The following is a 26989-nucleotide window of genomic DNA, read 5'->3' on the forward strand; positions in this document are numbered from 1 at the left end:
CTGACCTCATTTTTCTGTTGGAATGTAAAGGGCAGGGAATGGAGTCAGACGTGGGGAGCTTCCAAAAGAACAGACCTAGCAAATTCATTTGAGTGGAAAGACACAACATCGAAAGCCTGTTACAGGGCATGTACGATTATGAAATAACTTGCATAATGCAATACTTGTATTTTTTAACAAAAATGTAAGTATTTACAAAATAAGATCCAAGGTATTTTTTAAACATCAAGCAAAACATTCTGCAAAGAGACCGCATTGATTTTTTTTTTTTATTTTTGATTCTGTTTTTTGTTTTTTATAATGAGTTCTTTTTTAAACCATGTCATACATTTCCCATACTGATATCGCATGATCCATTATAATATAGGCAGGGGGGTTTACTAATGGTGGGGCGTGCCATACCCTCTGTCGCTTCAGCCAGACAGTTCGACCTGCAGCTCCTTGTTCCTGCGCACCTCCGCCGCATGCCTCTCCTGAAAAACACCAGAGAGTAGACATCACGCGCCTCGTCCACAGAGAAGCAGGAGAGCCCGCCCCTCCCAGTAATTTACATACTACGCGCTTGACAGAAAGTAGCTCCTCCTCCCCCACCCCCACCTCCTTCCCATTTAGTGTCTACCTCTGCTGCTGCTGCTAAGTCGCTTCAGTCGTGTCTGACTCTGTGCGACCCCATAAACGGCAGCCCATCAGGCTCCACCGTCCCTGGGATTCTCCAGGCAAGAACACTGGAGTGGGCTGCCATTTCCTTTAGGAGACAACTTTCTCATTTCACAAGAAAGTAAAACATGGCATCCAATAAGCGTCATGTCACAGAAGACCATGGAAAACTAATAGTGTCTATAAAAAAAAAAACTATCCCTGTATTTTATTAAAATAGTGACCAAAAGATCACATGATTAAGACAATTTTCTTTTTCATTTTTTTTCTTTTTTGATTGAGAGAATTTTGACTCTCAGGACTACTGTCTGAATCTAGCGAACAGCAATGAAATACCATACAGTCTCGTCTGTCTTTTAAAAAATTTGTCCTGTATTTGATTAAAATGATGACAAAACGATCATATAGATCATATAGTTAAGAGAATTTTGACTACTAGGACTACTGTATAAATTATCAGAATAGCAATAAAATAGCACACTGTTTTCTCTATGATTTTTGATGGTCTTTTTCCTTTTCTCTAACACTTTAAGGGATTTGTAACTGCCAATGGACACTTTGGGAGGATGAGATGTAGGAAGAAGACCCTATGTATGCTTCCTAAATTCTTAACTCCTTAATCAAAGTCTTTCAAAACTTGAGTCGTCCAAATGACCTCTCCAACCTCACCCTCTACTCTTTTCCTACACCTACTTGATTTCTTGGTTTAATGGAATTGTCATGAGATATTCAATTGTTGTGATTCCTAGTCTCTCATCGCCATCTGTCAGAAGACTCTTTAAATCCCTGTAGTGGTTGTCTCTTTCTTCATGAAGATTTTCATTAGACTGAAAACTGTCTCACTTTCCATTTGTAAATGTGCATAAATCTCTTTCACGGGGCAGCCATTTTATTCTAACCTGTACTTTGGGCATTGCTGCTCCTGTTTCATCTGCTGTCTTTGACAGGTGCTTATTTAGAAGTTCCCTGAGGGCCAGGGCTGTATTTTTTCACTTTTGTTCCATCTGCAGGGCCCAAAAGAGTGTTTTGCGTATGTATATGATCAATGAATGTTTGTTTACATGAGAAACTGAGTGCTAAACTTGACTTGGGAACTAAACTTTCTGAGGAGGGAGTTGATAGGCAATGTGGAATGCTATTTTTGGTACATCGTTCTTCTAAGCACATGGTTTTGCCTATTATTGTCTATTTTCTAAGTTATGTCTGACTCTTTTGGGACCCTGTGGACTGTATCCTACCAGGCTCTTCTGTCCATGAGATTTTCCAGGCAAGAATACTGGAGTGCATTGCCATTTCCTTCTCCAGGGAATCTTCTGGAAACAGGGATTGAACCCACATCTCCTGCATTGGCAGGAGCCAATGAGCCACTTTACCACTGAGCCACCGGGGAAGCCCCTTGTCCATTATAGGGGCTAAATAAGTGTTGGTAGGTATAGCTAATATTCTAAATAGAAAAATAAATGTTGATAATGATATTAGTATTTTTCAATTTTAATTTAGTCCCTTGCCTATTATAGGATCTAAATGTTTATTAAATTAAAATAGAAAATGATTATTATTATTATGTATTTTCTATTTAGAATATTATTTATATTGCTGTTTCCCCCCTGTAGCTCCAGAAATTTCTTGTAGCTCTACAAATTCCTTTAGAGGCGATGACCTTGACCAGCCATAAAGTAAATCTTATCATTAAGCTCTATCGATCTCAAGAAGTCTTTGCTTATAGGTTCTTTATAATACTAAGCATTTACTAGTCACTTAACATGTACCAGTTCTGCATAAGTACAGATTTTACCTGTATTAATTCCTTTGATCATCACAACAATCCTGTGATGGAGACTCTATTATGGTTCCCATTTTACAGATGAAGAAATTGAGGCACAAAAAGACTAAGCCATTTGCCCAAGATCACATAACCAACAAGTAGCAGAGCTGAGACTTAAACTCAGAGAGCCTGGCTCTGCAGCCAATCCCACCCCTCAACCACTGCTATGTAGTTTTAGTGTGAGTGAGCAGAGAAAATTTTATAGTTGTGTGGAAAAAAATGTGTCGTTTCAAATGTAGGTCCTTGGAGAAAAAGGCATATATATAGCCATACATTTCCTTCAAAAATACAGAATTACAGTAAGCAGCAAGTTGATTCTAGAGAAAGAGTTTAAAAGCAATTTTATGTAATTGGTTTAAATGAGCTTTTTGTCTGCACTCAAAAGCCATGAAGAGAAGGGGAAAAAAGCATGTATAGAGAAATCATGTCCTGTTTGGAAATGTCAAGGGGGAATTAGCATGGATGCAGCTGACTCTTCTTTTTGTTCTGCTCTGATGAGGAAAAAGATGCTGTAAAATCTTTTTCTCATGCAGGAAGAAACTAATTAGTAAGAGCTCGGTTCTGACAAAAATTGAGAAAAAGCTCAGACCATCACTATGTTAGGAAAAAAAAAACCAGCCTCAAGTCTAAAGATTCATATAAACCCAAATTTACAATATAACAGGAAAGATTATAATTAGTATTATTAGGCTCCTTTGGAGCACACTTATTACTCAACTTAAAAAATTAGTTGTAAAGAAATAGATTTTGCCATAGGAGAGAACAAATATAATCTGTGAACTGAAGAAAAAAGAAAAACAGGAAATTTAAAGGCTGTGCTCCTAGGGAGAATATTGTTTATTTTCAGGTATTTTAGTAAATCTGTTATTTGAAAATTTTATATTCAAATCATCAAATACACTTAAAATTGTAATGCAATTCCATATAAAAATGTGGGAGAATCAAATGGAGATATGCAGTGGGCTTGTCATTTTCAGCAGTCTGTTTTTTCAATCAGCAAAATGTTGGTAATTGTCTATAAGACCTTCTAGAACTAACATCCCCCAAAGATGTCCTTTTCATCATAGGGCACTGGAATGCAAAAGTAGGAAGTCAAGAGATACCTCGAGTAACAGGCAAATTTGGTCTTGGAGTACTGAATGAAGCAGGGCAAAGGCCAACAGAGTTTTGCCAAGAGAATGCACTGGTCGTAGCAAACACCCTCTTCCAACAGCACAAGAGATAACTCTACACATGAACAACACCAGATGTTCAATACCAAAATCAGATTGATTATATTCTTTGTAGCCAAAGATGGAGAAGCTCTATACAGTCAGCAAAAACAAGACCAGGAGTTGACTGTGGCTCAGATCATGGACACCTTATTGCCAAATTCAATCCAGTCTGCTTACTGTGAAGAGTTGGCACAAGTTACATTTTTAACTTAGCATAAACGTCTGGAGTCAGAGAGACTTGTTCAGACTCCAAAGTCCTTAGCTTTGTGATCTTGACCAAATGGCTTGATTTCTCTAAGGACTGGGTTCCTTAGATGTGAAATGGGGATGATTACAATATTTCCTTCTGGAATTAAATTCCATAGTATGTGCCAAATACCTGGCTTACAATGAGAAATCAATGAAGGTTAGCTTTGATCCTCTTTTTCCTTTCATGATTCATTTATAAGACATATTGCGTAGGAAATAGTTACATAGATGTCACTCATGACTCAGAATGACAAAAAAACGCCCCCCAAACCCAAATATCAGATGAGAAGGATGAAAGGTTACAATAAATGGAAATTGATAATGGTTGAAATCTCTACCTAGTTATATGTTATCAAAATTACTTCTGAGATAAAGAATCACAGAATCTTACTCTCTTAAAATCTTTGTATCTTTTTAAACTAAGTCATATTAGTAACACCATTATCACTAAGATAGTACCTATTATGCTTTCACTTGACCTTTCATCCATTGTTAGAGGTGAAAGTATCAGTTACATCGAAACAGGCTCATTTCTATACTTTGTGATTGAATAAGTTATAGTAGTTGTCAAGGAAGTCTGTTTTCTTTTCTTTTTTTCTCTTTCACTCCTAAACACCTAAAACTCCTTCAGTATTTGTTACAAAGTTTCAGGCTGGGAGGTCTTGGCATTGGCTAGTGAATGACTCAGTAAAATTTTGAAACCAAGATGTCTTACAAGTTGGATTAAGAGAAGAATTCATCAAGATTCAGTAGAAATCTTCTTAAATGACCTGCTAGGTGAGTTAGTAGTCCCCATTCCCTCCATGTTCTTTATCCAGTCTCCTAAATCTAGCTATCATCTATGTGGTGTTGTTTAGTTGCTAAATTGTGTCCGACTCTTTTGCAACCCCATGGACTGTAGCCTGCCAGGCTCCTCTGTCCATGGGATTTCCCAGGCAAGAATTCTGGAGTGGGTTGCTATTTCCTTTCCAGGGGATTTTCCAGATCCATGGATTGAACCCACATCTCCTGCATTACAGGCAGATTCTTTACTACTGAGCCATCGGGGGAAGTCTTAATGAATATATGCCTTAAATGATTAGATCTGCCTTAACTGATTTTTCATGATTAACTATTCACTCCAGTTCCTGGTCGGGTTTGATAACAAAGCTGCTACTACTCATGGTGCCTAATGTGTCAAACGGTGAGTTTTCTGAGGGATATAGTCTAGTGCATGAGGGGAAGAAAGAAGTGTTGGGTGAGGGAGAAAGAGTCTCTTATCCTTTCTGCATGGTGTTCCCCGTCCCCCTCTTTTTGAGAAATAGAAATTCAAAGAATAAAAACATTTTCAATTTCACCTCAGTGTTTGTCATAATCCCCAGGTACATTATTGTGTCCTGGGCATGACCGTTTATATCAATTCAAGTGACAAAAACACATCAGCCGACTGTAGGTCTTTGTGGCTCAGGTATCTTTTTGTCCACACCCTTGTCACTTGATTCTTGTCTGTATAAGTGGGAGCGTTAAGAATGTAGTGCTAAGGAAAGAGAAATGGAAATTTTAGAAAGAGTAACATTCAAAACTGTACTGAGCACGAGGCTAATATGTGTCATAATATATGTTTGGTAAATGTAGCATCATTACAACTGCATTTATTATCATTAATAATTCTTAAGCTAATGATTAATAATCATGAGGGTAAGTTCTCATACAGGAGATAGTAGAAATTGTGGGGGGCAGGAGGAATCCTCGGAAAAGAACAGAGAGAAAAGAAGGACCATGAGCTAAATTGTGTATGTATGCATTGATGTGTATGTATGTATTCAAAAATATTTGTGGAGTTCTTCCTCTGTGTCAAGTAACATTCTAGGTGCTGCGTTTTCAGTGGTGAACCATATAGACACAGGATTTCCCTACATATTACTTACATGTTGGTGCTTTTATATTTTTATAGTTGCTCATTTATTCAATAAACAAATAGTCATATATGTAAAAAAGAGTGTAACATTATTCTTTGAAGAAAGAACACTTTCATGGAACAAAGATGAAAATATTTCGAGATAACTTATAACAAGAAAATAAAACATTTAAGAAGTCTTTAACTCAGAGTTTAACTCGGGCTAAATACAAGTGTCTACTTTGTTGCTGTTTGTTGTTCAGACGCCAAGTCATGTCTGACTCTTTGCAGCATGCCAGGCTTCCCTGTCTTTCACTATCTCCCGGAGTTTGCTCATGTCCATTGAGTTGTTCATGTCCAACCAGTGTCTCCTGGTAAGCTTTGAAAATAATGCTGATCTCTGGGTTCTGCCCCAGATGATTACATCAGAAGGTCTCATTTAAAAGAGCTCATCAGGAAGTTCTAAAGTGCAACTGGAATTGTTTTTGTTTTAGGCTTTCAGCTAAAGGCTTTGAGGGGCTTCCCTCTTGGTAAAGAATCCTCCTGCTAATGCAGGAGATGCAAGAGACGTGAGTTGGATCCCTGGCTCAGGAAGATCACCTGGAGAAGGAAATGGAAACCCATTCCAGTATTCTTGCCTGGAAAATTCCATGGACAGAGGAACCTGGTGGGCTACAGTCCATGGAGCTGCAAAGAGCTGGACATGACTGAGTAACTGAACACGAGCATAAAGGCTTTGAGCTAACATGCCTGGGACTCTGAGAGGTTTGTGGGAATTCATGAGCGAATGACACGGAGGACACCATTGTAGCCACCACTGAGGGACAGGCTCTGTTCAAATACTCAGTTCAGTTCACTAAGGAGGAGGGGGGCTGAGGGCTGGGTGGTAGGCAGATTGTTGCAAAACCTCATGTGGAATTTTATCACATCTCTTGGCTAATTGGTAGGGCCAGGGAAGACTGTCAAAATGGTGGGCAATTAAAATGTATAAAAGGCACTTAGTGTGGTCACCTCATGACAACTTACTAAGTACCATTTCAGTAATGATCATCTTTTGTGGGAGACTACAGAAGAGCTTATGTTATATTGGCAGTTTCATACACTTTCAGTATTATTATTGACCCTTTTTTTTAAGTTCTAACTTCACTGTAGTAATTTCATTCAGACAAAAGGCTAGATATTGGCCATAATAAAAAATTTACTTTTTCTTATGTTAGGAAAAAGGAAAGTAGTTTTAGTATATACAAACACATATACCATATGCAAACAAAAAACAGTGTATTTAAAATACATCAAATGGAAGTAAAGTTGGTATTCTGTAAGGAGTATCTCCACTTTACTAAAAAGATAACAGATCTCGGCAAGTGTCACTAGCCATGGAATAAGGGAAAATGTGGCCTTACATATGATGTGAGCTGCATAATTCAGCACAAGATAGAATGCTGTCAGCTGAGATTTATATCAGAACAGACTACAAACCACTAGTTTTCAGACTTGGCTGCATACTGGAATCATCTGGAGAGTTTAAAAAAAAATAGGGTTGCTTGAGTCCCACCCATGGAGATTCTGCAGCTTGATGTGAAGAATACTAATAATTCCATGGGCTCAATATTTATAGGACAAACTGTATGTATTCATGCATATACGTATGAATGTATGTTCGTCTGTATGGAGGAGCCTGATTCTGGGTGACAGTGGTAAGACAGAAAAAGGAGCTGGCGGAAGGGTGTGGGTGGGTGAAGATAAATATGCAGAGAAAAACAAATTGCCCATTAAAAACCAACACTTCTGGAAATACTAGTTAAATATGCAAATTTTATGACCTCTTTTACAATTGAAATCAAGAAGGATGTGCTGTGTGTTCGAGTGTGTGTAATTAAAAAAAAAACAGTAATGCTCCTGGATTGCCGTGGAGTGATATAAATCTTGTACTTGAGATTAGAGGTCTAATTGCCAATCCTGGATAAGATCAGCATGCCCCATTCCTAGCAACGCCGTTTTATTTTATTTTTTTAGGGCCTATGATGAGAGATGAAGGTTGACTCATAATTATCCTGAATAAAAGATATTATAGTTCTGAGAGAATAATTTCCAGAGGATCTCCAGTACTGCTCATCCTGACTGATGGGAATGGCCATCGTATATTCAGACTGATGAGAAGAAAAATACCAGGGTGCCAGATCTGGAGGTAATGAACTTCCTCTACTAGTTTTCCATGGTTTTTTGTTTGAAAGTTGCTCAGTCGTGTCTGACTCTTTGCGACCCCATGGACTATACATTTCATGGAATTCTCCAGGCCAGAATACTGGAGTAGGTAGCCTTTCCCTTCCTCAGGGGATCTTCCCAACCCAGGGATTGAACCAGGTCTCCACATTGCAGGAAGATTCTTTACTGACTGAGCCACAAAGAAAGCCCAGTTTTCCATGTAGATTTTCCTACAAGGGCTTTCCACTGTTCATAAATATTCTGTCCTCTTTTGACAAATATATTTTTCCAAACCTATGGAAACATGTCCAAATATATTTTGACAATAAGTTACATATTTAATATTATATATTAATTAAACATTAGACCAAATATTAAATATATTATTTTGTATTATTGTTTTATAATAATGTTATTTTAAAAAATATTCATTATATTATTGATATGTATTATTGTTTATATAAAATAGTTAACATTTCCAATTTTAATATTTTTCCAGTAGGTGAGTTTCTAAGATTTGTACTGAAGCCTCATATACATTTGAAAAGCAGGAATCAGCCTCCCTCAGTCTATTCAGTACTGGAAAACCTGAGAGAATTCCAGCTGTAAGTCACACTTATATTCCTCAACCACATTGCAGAGTGGGAGACACTGCCCATGGGGTTAGGTGCCTTCCGCACCTGCAGCAGAGTTTAAGTCTCTGATGCCTGGTATTTGAGAATTTACTCGCTGTGTGTTGCATATGAATGTGCATCTGCTCGGTTCTATGTTACGATTACCTTTTCCTGCAGACGTTCAATAATAGCAGCTAGATTCGCCTCACGGTTCTCCTTGATTTGTTCCATCTTCAGGATCAGCTTCTCCTCTGCCATCTTGCTGAAGTTGTTGTTCTCCTCCAAAGCCTTCTGGAGGACCTCTCGCTCGTGTTCCCGCTTCTCCGCCAGTTGTTTCAGCACCTGAGCCTCCTGAGACTGGGGAAGAGAGACACAGCCATCTCAGAATCACCCAGACACAAACCTGGCCGAACAACCACTGATTCAAAAAAGCATTCTTTTCAAATGAATAGTGCTTCTAGCCTTGAGCATTATTGTCAATTTCCTTCTCATCTTCACACCTTTGAGTTTTCTATAGAATCAGTGAGTTGGGAAGAGTGGTGAGCTGAATTTTCAGCTGTGAGTCTTTTGAAGAGACTTTTAAAGAAGGAATTTAACCCTGCTGAAAGAGTTCTTGTTTTTGTTTTAATGAGTTGCTGCTAAGCGTCTATGTAACTGGGAAAGCTGTAACCAATCAGTGGATGACAACATCCCTGGAAGCCTGCGGAAACTAGGTGAGGACTGGGGCGAGTTCCCGTCTTTTCCCTGCCTCATTGTTTTGATCAGCTGTGGGCTCCGCCCTGCAACGAGCCTTTCAGCTTTCCCCGGTAAAATTGTCAAATTCTCTTTCTTGTTTTATTCCATGCCTACCTCCACCCTTTCTTCCCTTGCACCAAACTGTCTTTGGAGACTTGTGAATACTGCAAACTTCATGGCCATGTGGCCACAGACAACAGAAAGTCCTTTTATGGACCCGTCTTGAACATGCCAAAGCCACGTGGGTCATCTTTGAAACCCTGAGATTGCTCAGGGATTACAGAAGAATCATCAGAGCCCTGTGTACCCCATTCCCACACAGCCCCCACATTCTGTGCACTGTAATTCTCCTGCAGCATCAGGAAGCTGATTGTATGTTAATCATCACAGGGTGCTTGGTAAATATGCAGAGGCCTAGTATCCATCTCAAGATTCTAACTCTGTGGTTCCTTGGTGAGACCCAGGAATCTATATTTTTGATAAGCATCCCCTGTGATTGTAATGCAGGCAGTTCAGACTACTTTCTGAAAAACACACTGGCATGGGCTTTGGTGTCAAGCCTGTGTTTCAGTCCTGTGTTGGTTGCCCTGGATACATTAATATCTTTCCACATTCATCTTTTCCTCCACAATCAAGCAGCTAAGAGAAGCCTTACCCAAGACTGAACTATCCAGGTTTAAGACTAAATTATTACACATTCATAATTCTGGGATAATTCCTTGGGATCAGTTGGTCCTCTGAGGTGAACTTTCATAGGAGTAATTGTAAATGTGAATATCTAAACAATGGTAGATCAAAAAATATTCCATGGGCTAAGTATTGATTACCATTAAAAACATTAATAGACATTTCAGTTGATGGGAGTGCTTGTGGGACCTTACTGGAGAGCTTTTGATGTATAAAAGATATGAATTCTGAGAGGGGAAGAAACTTCTCTTCAGATAAAATTCTACAGGAACAGTAAAATCATATAACCTTAAGAGTCTTTCCGGATGTGTTTGACATTTACCAGGAATATGTCTAGTGACTCACTGGACATTAAACAGACAGTTTTGGGGACTAGCCCCACTTTTTGGTTTAACCCCATAGTAGTTTCCTGACATCTTCAGTAGACCCAATTTCATTCTTGCTGTGTTACAGCTTGCACAAATCTAATATGAAAAATGATAAATATTAATAGAAATTCAAGATCTAATGGAACCTTTCTGGAATCCTTCTGGAAGAAACAAAAAATATTTTCTAGTTTATTCATCCTCCTGCCTCTAGGTGGGACTATTGGTAAAACATCCTGCATTGATTTTGCTTATCTCTTGCTACCAGGATTACAGAATTGCGACACGGGGCAAGGGAGACTGGCTAAACGTGTGTGTGTGTTTCAAGTTTCTCTCTGAGAGAAGTCTTCATGGGATTATTATTTTATTGTATTATTATATTATTTTATTTATTTATTATATTATTATATTATATTATTATTTTTTTGCATACTGGTAAAGATAGTACCTGTTTCATAGGACTCTTTGCCAGCATCAAATGAAACAATGTTTGCAAAGTATTCAGCACAGTGTCTCATATCGAGTAAGTTAGTGCTGAGCAAATGGAAGCCATTATTATTGAAAGTAAAACTCAAAACACACTGTGACTGGAGCTGATGGCAACTGAACTTCCTGCTACAACTAAACCCAAATGTAGAATCTTGGTTATCTCACATGTTCAGGATATTTGTTCCAATCCCTTTAGTTGTCACCAGTTAGTGGACTCCGGTGTCCTCGTGGTGCCAGCCAGCCCTTCCCTAACTCCTTTGTCTGCAGTACACTGAATGGGGCTGTGTTGATAGGAATTGTCACAGTTGAGGAAGTACCACAAAAAAGTAAGAGGAAATGACTTGGATTTTTCATTTCAGAAAGTTCATTCAATCTATATAACCTCCAGTCCAGAAAACCTTCAGAGAAGGCAATGGCATCCCACTCCAGTACTCTTGCCTGGAAAATTCATGGATGGAGGAGCCTGGTGGGCTGCAGTCTATGGGGTCGCTAAGAGTTGGACGCGACTGAGCGACTTCACTTTCACTTTTTACTTTCATGCATTGGAGAAGGAAATGGCAACCCACTCCAGTGTTCTTGCCTTGAGAATCCCAGGGACGGGGGAGCCTGGTGGGCTGCTGTCTATGGGGTCGCACAGAGTCGGACACAACTGAAGTGACTTAGCCTTAGCCAGAAAACCTTGTAGAGGGAAAGAAGTCTGGGTTATCACAAAACTTGGATGCAATGCATCCAAGAATTAGAGATAAGTTTAGAGCCTTACATTTCTCTTGTATTGGGCAGAAAACCATGTGGCAGCTTCAGGAAATCAAAGAAAACCAAATCAATCAAAATAAAGCAAAACAAAGCTTAACTTTTCAAAATCCACTACAGCAGTGGTTTTAGATTGTATTCCTCTGATATCATGGACATCATATATATATATATATATATATATATATATATATATACATGGACATCACCAGATGGTCAACACCGAAATCAGATTGATTATATTCTTTGCAGCCAAAGATGGAGAAGCTCTATACAGTCAGCAAAAACAAGACCAGGAGCTGACTGTGGCTCAGACCATTGTGAACTCCTTATTGTCAAATTCAGACTTAAATTGAAGAAAGTAGGGAAAACCACTAGACCATTCAGGTATGACCTAAATCAAATCCCTTATGATTATACAGTGGAAGTGAGAAATAGATTTAAGGGCCTAGATCTGATAGATAGAGTGCCTGATGAACTATGGAATGAGGTTTGTGACATTGTACAGGAGACAGGGATCAAGACCATCCCCATGGAAAAGAAATGCAAAAAAGCAAAATGGCTGTCTGGGGAGGCCTTACAAATAGCTGTGAAAAGAAGAGAAGCAAAAAGCAAAGGAGAAAAGGAAAGATATAAACATCTGAATGCAGAGTTCCAAAGAATAGCAAGAAGAGATAAGAAAGCCTTCTTTAGCGATCAATGCAAAGAAATAGAGGAAAACAACAGAATGGGAAAGACTAGGGATCTCTTCAAGAAAATCAGAGATACCAAAGGAACATTTCATGCAAAGATGGGCTCGATAAAGGACAGAAATGGTATGGACCTAACAGAAGCACAAGATATTAAGAAGAGGTGGCAAGAATACACAGAAGAACTGTACAAAAAAGATCTTCATGACTGATAATCACGATGGTGTGATCACTGACCTAGAGCCAGACATCCTGGAATGTGAAGTCAAGTGGTCCTTAGAAAGCATCACTACGAACAAAGCTAGTGGAGGTGATGGAATTCCAGTTGAGCTATTTCAAATCCTGAAAGATGATGCTGTGAAAGTGCTGCACTCAATATGCTAGCACATTTGGAAAACTCAGCAGTGGCCACAGGACTGGAAAAGGTCAGTTTTCATTCCAATCCCAAAGAAAGGCAATGCCAAAGAATGCTCAAACTACTGCACAATTGCACTCATCTCACACCTTCGTAAAGTAATGCTCAAAATTCTTCAAGCCAGGCTTCAGCAATATGTGAACTGTGAACTTCCTGATGTTCAAGCTGGTTTTAGAAAAGGCAGAGGAACCAGAGATCAAATTGCCAACATCCACTGGATCATGGAAAAAGCAAGAGAGTTCCAGAAAAGCATCTATTTCTGCTTTATTGACTATGCCAAAGCCTTTGACTGTGTGGATTACAATAAACTGTGGAAAATTCTTCAAGAGATGGGCATACCAGACCACCTGACCTGCCTCTTGAGAAATTCGTATGCAGGTCAGGAAGCAACAGTTAGAACTGGACATGGAACAACAGACTGGTTCTAAATAGGGAAAGGAGTTCGTCAAGGCTGTATATTGTCACCCTGTTTATTTAACTTCTATGCAGAGTACATCATGAGAAACGCTGGACTGGAAGAAGCACAAGCTGGAATCAAGATTGCTGGGAGAAATATCAATAACCTCAGATATGCAGATGACACCACCCTTATGGCAGAAAGTGAAGAGGAACTCAAAAGCCTCTTGATGAAAGTGAAAGTGGAGAGTGAAAAAGTTGGCTTAAAGCTCAACATTCAGAAAACAAAGATCATGGCATCCAGTCCCATCACTTCATGGGAAATAGATGGGGAAACAGTGGAAACAGTGTCAGACTTTATTTTTCTGGGCTCCAAAATCACTGCAGATGGTGACTGCAGCCATGAAATTAAAAGACGCTTACTCCTTGGAAGGAAAGTTATGACCAACCTAGATAGCATATTCAAAAGCGGAGCATTACTTTGCCAACAAAGGTTCGTCTAGTCAAGGCTATGGTTTTTCCTGTGGTCATGCATGGATGTGAGAGTTGGATTGTGAAGAAGGTTGAGCGCCGAAGAACTGATGCTTTTGAACTGTGGTGTTGGAGAAGACTCTTGAGAGTCCCTTGGACTGCAAGGAGATCCAACCAGTCCATTCTGAAGGAGATCAGCCCTGGGATTTCTTTGGAAGGAATGATGCTAAAGCTGAAACTCCAGTAGTTTGGCCACCTCATGCAAAGAGTTGACTCATTGGAGAAGACTCTGATGCTGGGAGGGATTGGGGGCAGGAGGAGAAGGGGACGACAGAGGATGAGATGGCTGGATGGCATCACTGACTCGATGGATGTAAGTGTCAGTGAACTCCGGGAGTTGGTGATGGACAGGGAGGCCTGGTGTGCTGCGATTCATGGGGTCGCAAAGAGTCGGACATGACTGAGTGACTGATCTGATCTGATCTGACAACAAAGTCCATCAGCCAAGGCTGCTGAAGGCAGCAGATACGTGAACCTTCTCCTCAGTGAGTTAGTAAGTCCCTTTCCCCTCCACCTCCTCCCATAGATCAGAGCTTCCAGTGCTGCCCAGAGAGGATCTACCTGGACTTTTTTGTGTCCCTTTCTCATGGAGAGAGTTACCACAGACAGTTATCAAGAGGCAATTGTGTCATTTCTAGTTTTAATAGTTTTCAAGAGGCAATTGCATCATTTTTAAATTTCAGATGCTTAAATTTGGAACTTTGTGAAATTGCATTGTAGGTTGAGGTTTATAGTTGCACTTTTAATTTTCTTTTATGAAAGAGTTGAAAGCAGCCAGGAGACAGCAGGGGAAGAGGATGGAGAAGGGAAGCCTTTGGCATTAAAAGGGTAATAGAGCAACACATTCCTTTTCAACTCTGTTGCCGGAATGGGACACATTTGGTCTGTGTGAACACACTTTCCCATGGGGCCCATGAACAGTAATGGAGGCAGGCTTATTGCCCTGAGAGGAGTGTGGCATTTGGCTCAGTTTGAAATGCCTCAATTAACAGCGTTAGTACTTTTGCAGTCCTTGGGGCTAAATGAGATTACCCAGCCTAGGTGTCAAGTGCATTTCTTTAGTTCAATTAATGGGGTGAAACAGAAACAGAAGGCAGAACAGAGCGTTCTCATGTGAGGCCGCTGCTAAATGAAGCAGGCCTGCCAAGCTGGGCCAGGCGACCCTTCAGGGCCGCTCACCTGTTATAGCTACCAGTGCCTTCACAGAGGTATTCGTAGGACCTCACAATTATATACGTTTCAAATATAGGATGAGATGATTATGGAGAGAATTCCTCACTGAGAAAATGTCTTCCTCCCCATTTTGATCCTTCCTCATAAATACTCAACTCTTAAATTCTTCCACGGAGCTAACAGACCTGAGGGCCTCAAGCTCAGTTTCTAAGATTTCTGGAACCGCATTGCTGCAGAAAGTCATAATTCTTCCTTCTTACAAAGCCCGGCATTCAGAATAACTTCTCTAACTTTACTCCTGGGGATAAATTGCTTCTCTCATGAATATAGCTTAATCTCTCAGTCACAGCCTAGCTGGTTCTGATTCTCATATTTCTATCAAGGAGCAAATAAGCATTTGGTCCAGAGAACTGCCCTAAAACATGACATGAAATGAGTGTGAGGATCGAGCACACAAAAGTGGAAGAAACACTTTCCTTAATTTCAGTAGAAGTGAAGATTTTGCTACATCGTTGAGTGTGTGTGTGTGCGTGCTCGGTCGCTTCAGTCAAGTCCGACTCTTTGCAACCCTATGGACTATAGCCTACCAGGCTCCTCTGGGATTCACTAGGCAAGAATACTGGAATGGGTTGCCATTCCCTCCTCCATGGGGAATGGCAAGCCACCTTCCCAACCCAGGGATCGAACCCATGCCTCATGTCTCCTGCATTGGCAGGTGGGCTCTTTACCACTGGTGCCCCTAGGAAGCCCTGGTTGAGTGGGTATTCTTGTTTTATTTCTCACTTGAGCACATTAGCAGAAAGGAATCTTGATTGCCTGATGGGGAAGCTGGAGAAGCGGGATTTGTTGAAAGTTGTTAAAAATAAATTGCTTAAGGAAAAAAGATCTGACCCTGGAGAAACATTTCTGAATAGCACGTACCTAATGTTGAAGGTCACAGAAATTTGGAAATAGAAACTGAGGGCATGATAATGATCAGCTGGTATAATGCAAATGTCAAGGCAAAGTATTTACAGAACTAAGACATCCAGCATGACGTTCTGGGAGATGAAGGGACGGATGGTCTCCATATTGCTATTGTAATAGTGGAGGCTTGTTAATGATGAACGGCCTATTCAAGGCATAAACTTCCTCACGCTGAACTTGGTACTGCTGGAATAATTACAAGAGAGGTATGTGAAGGGAAAAATAATGAGATAGTGAGCAGAGTTATTGTACATTTAGGAACACTTTAACTATATAATTTTCCAAAGAGGTTCATTACCATTTCTTATATTACTGAGTATAAGCATTTAATTACTATATAAATGAAATGGAAGATAAATTTGAGTTAAGTGGTATAATAAAACTCATTTTACTTTGTGTACACAGAGCAGATTTAAGACTATAGTTTAGAGAGTGCTAGTGTCTATCTCTGTATGTTCTGAAGTAAGCATATTTCTAACTTGTTATGTTCCTGTCCCCTTGCATCATTTGGCTATATTACTATTCCTTGCCTTCTAGAACCATTTATCAGACATTAGATATCCTAGTTCTTAAGTACTTTTGTGGTAGTAGGTTAGAGGATGTGTATCTTATTATTTGCTTTCCTATTAACAGTGAAAAAACAGTATTAACCCAGCTAAAGTCACAAATAAAGCCTCGTTAAATATGGGTTTTATAGAGGGTTTACTATTCACTTTGTGTAGAAGAATCAGATGTATAAGATGAAATTTAAAATGATTAAAATCCAAAGACCTTTAGAATGAGCCCTTTGCCAGACTCTGTAAGGCACTCACTGCGGTTAACTCCCAGGAAAAGAATCACAGAAGGTGGGGAGGGGGGCACTCTACACAGAGGGGATAACATGCATGAAGAGTCTGTAGGGCACGTGTTATGTTCTCTAAGGAGCAGAATGCTTCCTGAGTGTTGAATTGTGAATAATCTAACACTTTGACTCACAATCCATTGTTATACAAAGCACCCCCTCTTTTTCTGACTTCGACTTGAATTGCTGTCTGCAATGTGAGATGCCTGCAGACAGAAGAGGCAAGCCTATCAGATTTGGTGACAAATGATCCACTTTGAGGCCATATTATTAAGAATAAGCAACACGACTTTCTTTCAGAGGTTCAGTGACTTTGGAGTTGATCGTGCCGATATCGTCTGCGTGCCAGTTATAGCTTACTGGAGTGGGTGAGTAGTATTCTTTGTAATTTAATCTATGTTGTCATGAGATTTTATCAATGTCATCCAATTCCTTAAATTTTCATCATTTTTTCATAATATCAATCTTTTTCCAGCTACTTTTAGTTAGGCTGAACTATTTATATATGTTACTTATCAAACTGTTCTTATAGTTTGATAACTGGTATTTTATAATGTTTAAAAATAGTCACAAAATGTATGTAACATTTCAATATCTGTGTTAATGAGAAAATTTATAAAATCATGAGTTTACTAGATTGTCATCTCTGTGAGGCTGGGAACTAGGTATGTTTTTACACAAAAGTAGCTCACACTTTCACAGTGCTTGTGGTATGCCTTTATGTGGAGTAACTCTTCTAAATCACACAGTGACTCCAGGATGTGGGTCCTACTGTTAGTCTCATTTTACGGATGGACAAAATAAAACAGAGAGAGATTAGTGACCTGCCCAATGTCACACAACCATTAGGTGGTGAAACCAGGCTTTGATCAAAGGCATTCTCTTAACCATGTGTTCTTAACCATGATGTTTTAAAAGATATTCTTAAACACTATGCTCGGCTTACAATAATCATATAATTTATTGTCTAATCTGAGATCCTTATGCAACTGAGACAATACTGATATCTACACAGCAGGAATAAGCTGGAGTTGTCCTGGGCCAACTGGGACCTAGGGTTGACTTAGCTCTGTTGCCTCTTACTAAATAAATGTTTGCTGTGTAAATAAATAAATGGATGGACAGATGGATGACTGAAGTGTTCATATCATTGCATCCATGTGGGTAAGCTGCTGGATGGAATATTTAACTTCAGATAATGAGCTTTATGTTGACTTCATGAGGTAATGTGGTTTGATGGAGATGAATACTGATTCTCAGAGATAATCAAAGAAGGAAGAAAAAATCAGGAAAAGGACTTCTTCCTTTTATAATACTCTTCTATCAGCTCACCAATGGAGCATTAATTCTGGTTCAGAGGAACCTGATGGGAGGAGCGTTCAATGTAGTGACCAGATGGTCGGTGCTGCCATATCAACAGATGGAGTAGGGAGGTGGGGAAACTGCCAAAGCATTGAACACAAAGCGAATTTGAGCCCACAGGGAATGCCCCAGAGGCAGCCCTCCAGTTCTAAATTCAGCAGTCTACAGCAGCACAGCCTAGGTCACAGCTTCCCAGATGTGGTCCCTTGACTCAGGTCCCAGGAGCAAATCTTTCAAGAGTACCAATGGAGGGGGAGTACCAATGAGTACCAATGTTAATAGGTCAGTTGTGTCCAACTCTTTGTGACCCCATAGACTATAACTTGCCAGGCTCCTTTGTCCATGGGATTCTCCAGGCAAGATTATTGGAGTGGGTAAGGGGCCTTGGTGGCTCAGACAGTAAAGAATCTGCCTGCAGTGCAGGAGACTCACCAAGGAAGCCCAATGGAGGGGGAGAGGTCTCATAGCCTTTTTGTTTTAAAGGCCATATCAAAAATCATATTTCACCTTTGTGTCTATATTTACTTTGAGGTAGAATTATGTCAGTGTAGTGAGTTAATGCTTATTTTATGATATTCAGTAATATTAATTGGTAGTTATAGATTGAAGGCAGGAGGAGAAGGGGACAACAGAGGATGAGATGGTTGGATGGCATCACCGACTCAATGGACATGAGTTTGAGCAAGCTCCGGGAACTGATGATAGACAGGGAAGCCTGGCGTGCTGCAGTTCATGGGGGCGCAAAGAGTTGGACATGACTGACTGAGTGACTGAACTGAATTGATAGATTGCTTTGATCATAACCATGACAAAAGGAACTGTTTAATACCTATTTAAATGTCCTGTTCGGCTGGCGGAATCTTTACAAACTTTCAGCTTGTAGGAAAGGAAAGAACTAGGGCAAAACAAATGTTGTTGGTCACTAGCTAGGTTGGACATCTGTGTATTTTTGAAAGCTTTCAGTGACTCCTCATTTCTCAGATAAAATGGAGTTTGAACACCTAACTTGGCATTCAAGGCCCTCTACAATCTCACCTCACTCCTCTCCAACTCCTTACCCAAGTCCACTAGCTCAAACTCCTATGTCTTCCCACTGCCCTGAAAACAGACTTTCTGTACTCTCATCTCTGGGAACCATTCTTTACTCTAGAATGCTTTCATGTCTTCTCTATTTATCTGAAACTATTTTTCTAGTCACTCAGGTTTTTAAAGTAGACATTTCTCTGTAAAGATGCTGTGATTCACAGGGAATGAACTGGTTTTTATCTTTCTAATGACCTCCTTTTTCATTTGAAGTCGGTCTTTAAAAATGCTACTTTCTGACCTCAATTCCTACCATCTCCCCCTGCTCCTTCTGCCCTGCCATTCTGTCCTCTGTGTTATTTCCAGAATAGTCCTAGCAGATTGCTACCTCAGGACCTTTGCACTTACTATTCTCTTTACTTCAAATTCTGCCCCCAGAGAAGAGTCATGTGGCTTACTCCTCACCTTCCTGCCTTTTTACAAATGTTCTCCCTCACTCCCTTCATGGTTTCTTTCCAATGTTCTTACATTCAAGAGGCCTTTTCTGACCACATCATATGAAGAGCACTTTTCACCCCAGAACTACCATTTCCCTCTGTCCTCCTTTATTTAGTACCATCTTACTGGGCTGGGCATGTGATCCAGGACAGGTCACTGAGACTCAGTTCTATAACTTTTGTTAGAACTATTAGGAAAGAGAAGCTCTCTTTCTGCTGGAGTTGCTGATTTGTGAGAAAAATAATTTGGGACTGACTGAAACAAAAATTCCTTGATATTGAAACCAATTAGTTGCAGAAAGAAAAGAAAAATGTAAAAAGAAATATCAATCTCCTGGATCAAGCTGGTTTTAGTCCCATAGTCTCTTCTGCTTTGAGTTGGTGTTTTGCTTATATGCTTGTCCTCAGTTACTGAGATATATGCACTTGCTAAAGGCTCTTTGAAGAGAATTAGAAGTTCTTCAAATGAGTGCTAATTAAGTCAGCACAACCCAATAGAAAAAAAAAATCACTTAATGATTTCTTAAGTTGGCACTTTCTATTAGTTACATTTTCTTCTAATTAACACTACCAGGATGTAATCTATATAATAATTTTTTGCCTTGCAAATTTTAATAAGAGCAGAAATGTGAAGGAATGCTGATTTTTAAAGGGCTCCAAAGAACATTTTTCCTGGGTGTCACAATGTTGAAAGATTACATTTGTAGATGTCTTTTAGTCACTCAGCCAATTTCTAGTTCAATTCAATTGTTCAAACATAAAAGTGTTGATAATTTATTGTCCTCAGGGTACATGAATTTTACCATAATCAGTAATTAGTTAACTCAGGGAATTTTATGAGAATATCCAGTTAATTTTGGTCATCTCTGTGTTCTTTTAATATTTTCCTTCTAATTAAATATGCCAGCAACACCTTAAACCATGATGTTGAATTTTCATCTCTAATTTTCAAATTCAGGTTAGTGAGTGGCTTTGAATTCTAATCAAGTCATAGCATCCCTATATTTCAACCTATGTCCTATAACTATTACCTATAAGATGCCAATGCTTTGGAGAACTTTAAATTGCCTTGACTGTAACATGTTCTCTACTACTGTAGTTAGTTATTAATATCTGTTGGAAACAGACTCGAAGGACAGTAATTACATTAATACAGTTTTACTATGAGAACAAAGTTATAAAGGACAGCAAAAAGTCTGATAAATTTTTCTAAAACAACTTCTTATATATATATTTCGGGTTAGTCACTTAGTTTCCTCCTTTTGAAATCCAACTGTATAACAACAATAATTGGCCAAATACGATAAATAATATTTAAAGAAATACTCATTGGATGTTAAGAGAACTTCACGAGTAAAAACTGAAATTGTGATCAGGATTGACACAATATAGGAAGACTTTCCAACTATAAAGGTTAAGACAAAAAGTAGTTTTGGGTTCAGAAAATTTAATCTAGGATTTACGATCTTTAAGTCTTGTTATTTGATGATATATGGCAACCCACTCCAGTACTCCTGCCTGGAGAACTCCATGGACAGAAAGGCCTGGAGGACTACAGTCCATAGAGTCTCAAAGGGTCGGATACAACTGAAGCGACTTAGCACACACGCACAGGTAAGTGTGTGCATTTGTGTGATTGTGTGTATATGTAGGTATATACAAGCACATAAACACACACACACTTTTGGGTTTGCTCTGCACTCCCTGTTAAAGAATTCAGTTTTTAGGAAAAGAGCTATCTTCATTTTCTTTGTAGGTATCCAACACAGAAGTGTTTAATTTATTGGCTGACTTTTTACAAGCATCTAAATGAAATTTAAAATGATTATAAATGCCATTTCCAGTCACGTTATAAGATCATGCATGCAGCATATTTTTAGTGATGTGGTTCTAAAAATGTACCATGATAAAGTCAGTGAAAAGTACAACATAGTAATTTTATTTGAATTAATCAAGAGCATCTTGATGGGATGGACTTCCATAATCACAAAACTGGTACCCCCATATTCAAGCATAATTTCTGTCTCTATGTACATAGTCCTTGGGGTTTCTGAATGTCTTCCACTTTTAATACCCTTGGCTTTTTTTATTCAGCTGATTGTGGAAAATTAAAGATTTAGTTCTGTAAGAAAAGCTCCTGGATACAAATAAAGAACAATGGAAAAAAGAGAAAAAATGCCATCAAGGCTTAGATATGAATACAGGAAGATACTCATAGATTCCAGAGAGGGTACTGACCTTGGATGAACTAACTTCAAGGACAGGCACTGAAGCCTAGGGGACAGGGGCAAGCCCCGGGGGTGAACAGCATTTCTGGGCAGGAAACATCTTAGCGGGGTACCTGGTGCTTTTTTGTTCCAAGGAAAACCATCCACGATGCGGACTCTGAGAGGGAGGACTCAAAGCTTTGGCCCCTCACCCCATGCAACCCCTGGAGGCGCCTTATCTAAGGCTGTGCTTTCCTGACAGTGAGGATAGGCTAAGGCAGGGAGGCTTTTATCAAAAGGGACCCAAGATAGGGAAAGGGCACTAAAGCATTAAAATTCAGTGTCTGAGACCTTTGGTTTTAACTACCCTCAAAGCAGCAGATTTTGCTTGAACTAGTCTGGATCTACGTCTAGAAGACCTACATGTGTTGGAATGCTGCAGGTTCAGGCATCATTGTCTCTTGGAACTTCTGCTAGAAGTGTGTGTGTGTGTGTGTGTGTGTGTGTGTGTGTGTGAAAGAGGAGGGGGCAGGGAAGGGAGAGAGGGGTAGAGAGAGAAGGTAAGAAGGGAGAGCAGAATTAAAAAACCTATGGATATTGAAGCTCCAACTAAAATCTTAATTTATCTACCTAAAAAGTAACTGTAATAGATATCAGTACTATATGTAACTTTGTTCTGTATTTTCCAGTGTTAAATAAGTGTTAGTCCACTTAGTCGTGTCCAATACTTTGTGATCCGACAGCCTATAAACCTCCAGGCTCTTCCGTCCATGGGATTTCCCAGGCAAGAATACTGGAGTGGGCAGCCATGCCCTTCTCCAGGGGATTTACTTGACTCAGGGATCGAACCTGGGTCTCCTGCATTGCAGGGAGATTCTTAACTGCCTGAGCCACCAGTGAAGCCCTCTATTTCCCAAGTCTCCTGTAAATGTGTTATTATGCTTTCATAATTTAAAAAACAAACAAAAAAACCTATGAATAAGTTACCTTTCTTCTTTCCTCTGCAGCCTCCAGTTTTTTCTGGATCTCCTCCAGGGACAGGTCTTTCTTCTTGGGAGAAGCTAAAGTTCGTGGAGCTTCTGAGATGGGAGATGGTGGTTTTAAGATCAGCTCAAAAGCCTGGCCAGAGGCACGCTTGTTGATTTGCTTCACTTCCATATCTGAGAGATGAATATTTGAGAAGGTTAAGCATACAGAACACAGGCACGCATTTACTTAAATAATTTGCACTCTGGCAGTGAAAAGTGGCCTTGTTATTCTGATGAAGATGAATAAAATGCTACATGTGATCATTTGCTCTACCTTGTTTTGAACATATAAGACCTCTTTCTTTAGTATATTTAAGGATCTATTTTAACTGAATAAATACTTACAGTGTTAGGAAATTCAACACTGTCCATAGGGAGTTAAATCATGGTAGGCATGCCCAGAAAAAAGTTAGCCTGACTCAGTTTTAAACTAAACTTTATTTTCCTTTTGAATAAACAGGAGCCTCATGTGAAAATCAAGTAGCTCAGATTAAGGTTTATTTATTTTTTGGGAAATCACCTTAGTTGGAAACATTTGGAAACATAGTTGGAAACTAATTAACGAGGAAAGTAGCAAAGTCCTCCAGTTCTCACACCTAATCCTATGGTTGGGAATCACAGGAGCTGGGTTACAACCAATATTACATTCAATATTAGCCTTGAATGGTTGGAAATACTGGGTTGGCCAAACAAACATTTTGGCCAACACGATATTCAACCCATTCAAGGCTAATGTGCAGGGTTTCCTACTGGTTTCTGTTTTGCCTTTCAGTGTGGCTGTTGATCTGAGTCATCAAGCAGCATAACGTCAGCCCTGGGGAGGACACTGTCATGGGAGCCCCTGTCTTCAAGGTGCTTACAGTCTAATGAAGACAGTAAGGCAGAGTCCCACGGTAATGCCTTTGCTTGTACTTTGTTGCTACTTGGAATGCTTCATCATTCCCCCGCTGTAGACAGGAGCCAGGGGGGAAGAAGCATTGTGGTGGTTATCTAATTTGTACACTCTGTACTTTTGAACAATATTTACATTCAACAACTGCATAATTGCATAATAAGTCAATGGAAAAAAACCTGAAAATAAATGCATAATATGATTCAAAATATAAAAATATAATTTATAAAATAAAATAGAGTGACAGCTAGCATCTGCTAGGACATTAATGCAATTACACATCTTACAGCTTAGTGAAATATGCTGATTTTAAAAAGCTCATTAGACAACTCTCAACAGTGTTTTTGATTTTCATCCTCAGACTGCATCCCTCTCATTTCAGCCCCCTGTTTCTTGTTCTGTCCTCTGAACCCACCCAAATTTAGGCTACTCTCTGTTGTGCATCACCATCTTTCAAGTATTTTAAAATAGTTACAATCTTCCATTTCAATTTTTTCCCCAGGTTAAAACATTGGCAGTGCCCCAAAATGACACTGTTTTTAGATCCTTACTGCTACATCACTCCCTAACTTCACAGGGCTTGCTAATTTATTAATGTCCCTTGAAAATTGTGGTAACCAAGCTGGCCAGGTTTCCAGGCAAGTTCTCACTAGAGCAGAGCAAAGAAGAAATATCACTTCTCTTGATGTGACTATTTGCTTCCATTAAATTCTTTTAGCAATCTGATTAGCGTATTTTGAGGTTGTGGTCTAGACTGATGCCAGGTGAACAGGAACTGAACTTATTTAGATCTGTGAATGTTAACAGATCATATGTGTATGCTCAGTTGCTAATCATGTCTCTTTGTGACCCCATGGACTGTAGCCCACCAGGCTCCTCTGTCCACGGGATTCTCCAGGCAAGAATACTGGAGTAGGTTGCCATTTCCTTCTCCAGGGGATCTACGCAATCCAGGGATTGAACCTGCATCTCCTGCATCTTCTGCATTGGCAGGCATGTCTCTACCACAAGTACCTCCTGGGAAGTGTGCTTATACAAAGTCAGTTCAACAAGTATATTAAAAATGATGTGGGTTTTTTCACAATTATAAAAATATTCAAAATCTTTGTGAAGGCATCCAAATTTGTACTTATACCTTAAGTACAATTCTATAAAAAATATGTAAACTTATGGAAAAGGATTTCAAGAGAACAGCAGCAAACAAAAATCACTTGTTTGGTAAAGTGATGGGATTTTAAATGGACAGAATTAGAAACTCCAAAATCAGAACTGCCTGAATTTGCATCCATATAGCGATCCCTGGGTCAGGAAGATCCTCTGGAGAAGGGAATGGCTACCCTCTCCAGTACTCTTGCCTAGAGAATCCCATGGACAGAGGAGCCTGGCAGGCTACAGTTCATGGAATCGAAAAGAGTCAGACATGACTGAGCGACTGCTACTACTTCTACTACTACTACTACTACTAGTAAGCCCTTCTTACTAGGCGTGTGATACTGGGAAGATTTTCTTTTCCTCATCTAAAAGATGCAGATGAAAAGCACCTTTCTCACAAGACCATGGTGAAATTAAAAGATAAAGGATACTTGTCCAAATCAATCAAATTACATACATTAAATATATGCAGGCTTTTGTATGTTACCTCAATACAGCAGTTAAAAAAATTCAATTGTGAACAAGTTCCAAAAAGATTTTAAAGGATACTAAATGTAAAGCACAGGCTTTATAAATGTAAACAATTCTTCTTCTTCTTATTAATTCTTATTATAATGTTGGTCTACAGTAAATGCTTGTTGTAATGTTGTCTACAATAAATATTGTCCAGTACAGAAACACAAGGCAAGGTTAAAGACTTTGGGAATTTGAAATTCTCTACCAATTCTTTAAGGAAATAGTGCATGAGCCATGGTGAACTGTCTTTCTTACTTCTAAGACTCAGCTTATATACAGCTTCTGATTTTCAGTTCCCCCTCTGCAATCCCTAAGAAGGCAGACACCATCACTATCTTCTGTGTCCTACCAGTAAATGTGTATAACCTCTGTCTTAACCGCACTGTGCTCTACTCGCTGGCTATCTGCATGCTGTAGTTCTCCTCTCCAAGGCCATGAGTGCCTGGAAGAGGCCTTAGCCGTGCTTGTCATTGGCTTTCCTGAGCCACAGTCATCACTGAAGCCCCAGCGACAACACACGGTGATACATCAGTGCCTCAGAAGAGTAGTCCAGTGTATTTGCTGACTGCATGGACTTACGCAAAGTAAGCATGGGCCTGCCTGCTAATGAGAATTTTGGTTGGAAACTGAAACTTTTGTGCATGAAAGGCATTCCCTTGTGAAACAGTTAATTCATATTCATGATAGAATCAGTTTGGAAGAAAAACTCCTTTGAGTCCTGCAGTATTTTAAAGGCATAGAAGCCGTTAACTGCCATACATCCCTTTGCCTTAACTGTAATGTATTTCCTTACACACACAGAAAAGAAAAAATTGTCATGAGCCAAACAGGTAGCCAAACATCCCTCATTTTTACTACACATGTAACAGCACCAAACATTTAGATAAGTGGACAGAAATAAGTGAAGATGGGCTTCCCAGGTGGTGCTAGTGGTAAAGAATTTGTCTACTAATGCAGGAGATGCAAGGGACGTGGGTTTGATCCCTGGGTCAGGACGATCCCCTGGAGAAAGAAATGGCAGCCCACTCCAGTACTCTTGCCTGGGAAATCCCATGGACAGAGGAGCCTGATGGGCTATGGTCCATGGGGTCGCAAAGAGTGGGACATGAGTGCATTGAGCACATATACATCACGTCAAGTGAAGATGGTATTGTTGATAATGACAGCTACCATTCTCAATGCTTACAAGAAGACAGGCTCTGTGCTAAACATGAAACCATTTAAATGCCACAAACTTGCGTTAAACCATTTAAACTCCACAAAAATGCTGGTAGGAAGATACTAGAGTTAAATAAGGCTCAAAGAATCTGAGTTACCTACCCAAGGTCAGGCAGATAGTGGCAGAACTAGGATGGTCATCAAACTAAGCAGAATGAACAAGGATAAATCAAACCAAAAGGTTTTCACTGCAAAATAAGGTTCACAGCTATGCCAATAATTTACCCTCTTTATCTGGACTTCAGTCATAAGTCAGTTTTATTATTGGAACATTAGGTTGTTGAGATGCATACAGAAAATATGGGGATTTTATAAAGACCATGTGTACTAAGTTGTTTCTGTCGCGTCCGACTCTTTGCAATGCCATGGACTATAGACTACAAGGCTCCTCTGTCCAGTCCTATGGACAGAGGAGCA

The 26989-nt window shown here is 39.5% G+C and overlaps 1 protein-coding gene and 1 long non-coding RNA gene across 2 annotated transcripts in view; one reads left to right on the plus strand and one right to left on the minus strand.

Annotated features, from left to right (window-relative positions):
• Nucleotides 1-255: 255 nt before the first annotated feature.
• Nucleotides 256-26989, minus strand: part of STMN2 (stathmin 2) — a 56921-nt gene continuing 30187 nt past the window's right edge. Inside the window, exons 3-5 of the mRNA XM_086335417.1 lie at nt 22754-22926; nt 8806-8997; nt 256-473 (exon numbers count right to left, since the gene is read on the minus strand). Coding sequence (XP_086191543.1) covers nt 414-473; nt 8806-8997; nt 22754-22926 — 425 coding nt within the window. The 3' untranslated portion in view covers nt 256-413. The remainder of the gene's footprint in view (nt 474-8805; nt 8998-22753; nt 22927-26989) is intronic.
• LOC147359308 (uncharacterized) lies at nt 8878-17805 on the plus strand. The gene is made up of 2 exons (XR_015140226.1): nt 8878-9353; nt 16978-17805. It is a non-coding gene; the product is annotated as an uncharacterized LOC147359308 (long non-coding RNA).

Source organism: Bos grunniens, chromosome 14, assembly GCF_055505025.1.
Source record: "Bos grunniens cultivar Pamir isolate PY7600 chromosome 14, Bosgru_T2T1.0, whole genome shotgun sequence".
Classification (NCBI taxonomy): domain Eukaryota; kingdom Metazoa; phylum Chordata; class Mammalia; order Artiodactyla; family Bovidae; genus Bos; species Bos grunniens.